The following is a 3,728-nucleotide window of genomic DNA, read 5'->3' as shown; positions in this document are numbered from 1 at the left end:
TTTGGAACTCATAGTTAAAGAAACTGACTTTATTCTTTTTTTTTTTTTTTTTTTTTTTTTTGAGATGAAGTCCCACTATATAGCACTAGCTGGCCTTGACTTCACAGATACCCACTTGCCTCTTCTTCCCAACAGCTAGAATAAAAGGCATGCACCATGCCTGACTAGAAACTGACTTTTTTTTTTCCCCACTCCCCTAGAAACTGACTTTTATTTATTTCTTTTATTTTTTTGGTTGTTTTTCAAGACAGGGTTTCTCTGTGTGGCTGTCCTAGAACTCACTTATGTAGAGCAGCCTGGCCTCGAACTCAGAAATTTGCTTGCCTCTGCCTTCCAAGTACTGGGATTAAAGGTGTGCGCCACCACTGCCTGGCTTGAAACTGACTTTTAATGTGCTAAAAAGTTTTAAAAACTTCATGGTTTTCTAAAGTTGGATTGAACGTATTTTATATTATAATATGGTAATAAGCCAATGAACAAGAGATAGTTTAAAAATGATGTGTGTAAAATATCAAAGGTGACAAGTGATAGAGTTATGACATCAACATTCATTTTCATTTCATTTTTCAATGGGAATGGGCCATTGGGATTGTCTTGATTATACAAATTTATTGTGAGAAGACCAACCTTAACTGTGGGTGAGACTAATTCCTAAGCAAAGGATCCTAGACTATAAAACGAGAGCAAGCAAGCTGAGCAACTACAAGCACTGGCATCTCTGCTTCTCGACTATGGAGCAATGTGCCCAGCGGCTCCACGCTCCTGCTGCCCTGATAGCCTGCACTGGTGGACTGACCCCATGAAAGACTGTGAGCCAATGAGCCCTTTCTCCTGGTGCTGCCTTTCCTAGGATACTTTTCACAGCAGCAGAAAAAGAAACTAAGACCATCTGTATTCCTTTCCTTGATTACAGATCTTTTCCTTGGAGCCAGAGATAGTAATTAGTTTCTAAAAACTGAGATAAAGGATCGGAGTGGTGTGCACACTTATATACACCAGAATTTGGAAACAAAGTCAGGAGGAAGAGGAGTTCAAGGTTATATGTATCAAGTTGAAGCTGGTCTAAATTACATAAGACTTTATCTTTTTTTTTTCTTCTTGAGACAGGGTTTCTCTGTGTAGCCCTGGCTATACTGGAACTTGCTTTGTAGACCAGGTTGGCCTCAAACTCATCTGCCTGTGCCTCCTGAGTGCTGGGATGATAACACATGGGCCATCACTGCTCAGCTAAGACTTCATCTTAAAATAACAAAAATAAAACTCCCAAATAAATAAACAGACAATAAAAAGTAAGATCCATCTAAAGAATGTATTTGATCAATTTCAGTTCAAAAATGTGTCCTTGGAGAACCTACTTAAGATTCTCATTTGGGGGTGGGGGGTGTGTGGAGAGTTGGCTGAGAGGTTAAGAGCACTGGCTATTCTTCCAGAGGTTCTGAGTTCAATTCCCCGCAACCACATGGTGGGTCACAGCCATCTTTAATGGGATCCAAAACCCTGTTCTGGTGTGTCTGAAGATATTGATAGTGAACTCAGATACATTTAAATAATAATAATAATAATAATAATAATAATAATAATAATAATATACTCATTTGGAAGAAAAGGAATAATGCCCATTACTTGGCTAATACCCTTTTTAAAAACAAGAAAACCAGGATTTGTGTGTAGATCAATGGTTTCTTTCCTTAAAAAAAAAAAAAAATACAGGGTTTGATGTAATCCTGGATGTCTCTAAATCACTGTGTAGCTGTGGATGTCCCTGAGCTTCAGATCTTCCTGCCTTCACCTTGAGTGCCAACATGACATGTACATTGTTTGCCCAGTCCTGCCCCTGGTTCCCGCAGTACTAGGGATTCAATCCAGGCTTCCTTCTTGTCAGGCATACACTCTACCAGCTGAACTAAATCCCCATATCCTTGTCAAGATTTTGAAGAATTTGAACCCAGCACAACAGAGAATACAGGTCCTTTCCTAAGTTCAGAGTCCATAATCTCTTCTTACCAGGAAGTGTTGCGGGCTGATTACTCACCAACATGAATGGGCGCTGGGAACAACCCATATTCGTGTTCTCCTGGAGTATACTCCAACTTTTCTTTCTTTAACTGGATTAATCGGCTCTTTGGGCTGTGATGAGAAAATGAATAAGAAACAAAGCCAATGAAATTTCTTCCTGAGGCCAAATGACAATAAATGAAATCTGGTAAGATGGCTCAATGGCTAACGGCCCTTGACACAGAGCCCTGGGAACTCTACTGTTGAAAGAATCAACTTTTCAACACTATCCTTTGTCCTCAGTGTGTATGTGTGCAAGCCCATTTTAATAAATGAATACAAAGAAAAACAATCTAAAACCCATATTTAAAAACCTCAGCAGTTAATAGCATTGCCTATTCTCTCTAGAGAGAATCTGAGTTCGGTACCCAGAACCAATATCTGCAGCTGAAGAGGATCTGGTGCCCTCCTATGGCCTCTGAGGTATTGTCAGGTACCTGCAAGCACCTGTGAATACACAGAAATGAAAATAAATAAATAAACTGTAAATTCAGGAAATCCCCTTTAAGAGAGGTTCTTTAGTACTATCTAAATTAAAAAAAAAAAAGATTTTGAATATCAGATCTGGTTTTATCTTATTCCTTTAATAACAGCCCTGGGTATGCAGGTAAGATGGTCTGTAGCCATAGAGTCAATGGTGGGAGGAGAGAATTCACATGCCAGCCTTATCCCCACACATGCACATGGTCACCTGCGCATTCATACAGACATAGCATACAAAGTAAAACAAAAAAAGGGTTTATTTTATATGTGTTTTGCTTGTATGAGTTCAGTTGTCACATGTATGCTTGGTGCTTGCAGAGGCCAGAATGGGGTAATGGATCCCCTAAAAATAGAGTCTTCTGCAGGATCACAAAGTGCTAAGTACTAAGTCCATTTGTGTGTGTGTGTGTGTGTGTGTGTGTGTGTGTTTAAAGACTGAGTTTCTCTGTGTAGCAATAGCTAGCTGTCCTGGAATTCACTCTGTAGACCAGGCTGGCTTTGATCCAAGAGATCTGCCTGCCTTCATCACTGAAGTGCTGGGATTAAAGGTGAGCATCACTAACAACCTGGCTGGAAGAGAACTTTAAAATGAATTTCTTCATGATTTTAAGTAAATGCTGGGTTAATATACTGTTTGGTTCAAAGTGGGTATAAAATAGCAGTGCTGGAGACAATATTGTGAACAAAAGCCTAAACATAATCCCTCGGGAGTCTCAAAATCCTGTTTACCAGGAAAAGCACTACCGTCCTCATCTCCCCGTAGCTTTAACAGCCATCTACCTCAGGTAGATTGGGCTCAATGCTGACTGTCTTATAAACACAAGTATTTTGCTCCCAAGTTGCAGTTTTCTGCTCCTGAGACAGTCTTAGTGATTTGATCCCCAGTAAACTTCCTTACAACCCAGAGAATGGTTCAGTTTGGCATTTACACGTTCTCTCACATATACCTATTGTATATGTATATAGAGATGGGGCCATGTATCTAAGACTGGAAAGAGCAGGACTGTGCTGGACAAGTGTTCTATGAAGACAGTAACCCAAGCCTTGGGTCTCTTAAATCTAATCTTTCAGATTTATACTTTTCTTTTCAAACTGCCTATTCCTCTCAAGTGATGGGATTAAAGAAAACTTTAAAGCCGGGCGTGGTGGCNCACGCCTTTAATCCCAGCACTCGGGAGGCAGAGGCAGGC

At 40.1% G+C, this 3,728-nt stretch overlaps 1 protein-coding gene across 3 annotated transcripts in view; it reads right to left on the bottom strand.

Moving 5' to 3' along the window:
* The window catches only part of Ash1l (ASH1 like histone lysine methyltransferase), a 132,431-nt gene that overhangs the window by 54,779 nt on the left and 73,924 nt on the right, over nucleotides 1–3,728 (bottom strand). For all 3 annotated transcript variants that reach the window (XM_029537522.1, XM_029537521.1, XM_021196737.2), the window contains exon 7: nucleotides 2,033–2,127. In XM_029537522.1, coding sequence (XP_029393382.1) covers nucleotides 2,033–2,127 — 95 coding nt within the window. The remainder of the gene's footprint in view (nucleotides 1–2,032; nucleotides 2,128–3,728) is intronic.

Source organism: Mus pahari, chromosome 4 (assembly GCF_900095145.1).
Source record: "Mus pahari chromosome 4, PAHARI_EIJ_v1.1, whole genome shotgun sequence".
Taxonomy (NCBI): Eukaryota; Metazoa; Chordata; class Mammalia; order Rodentia; family Muridae; genus Mus; species Mus pahari.
The sequence above is the reverse complement of the archived record's forward strand: the minus strand, read 5'-3'. Positions and strand labels throughout refer to the sequence as shown.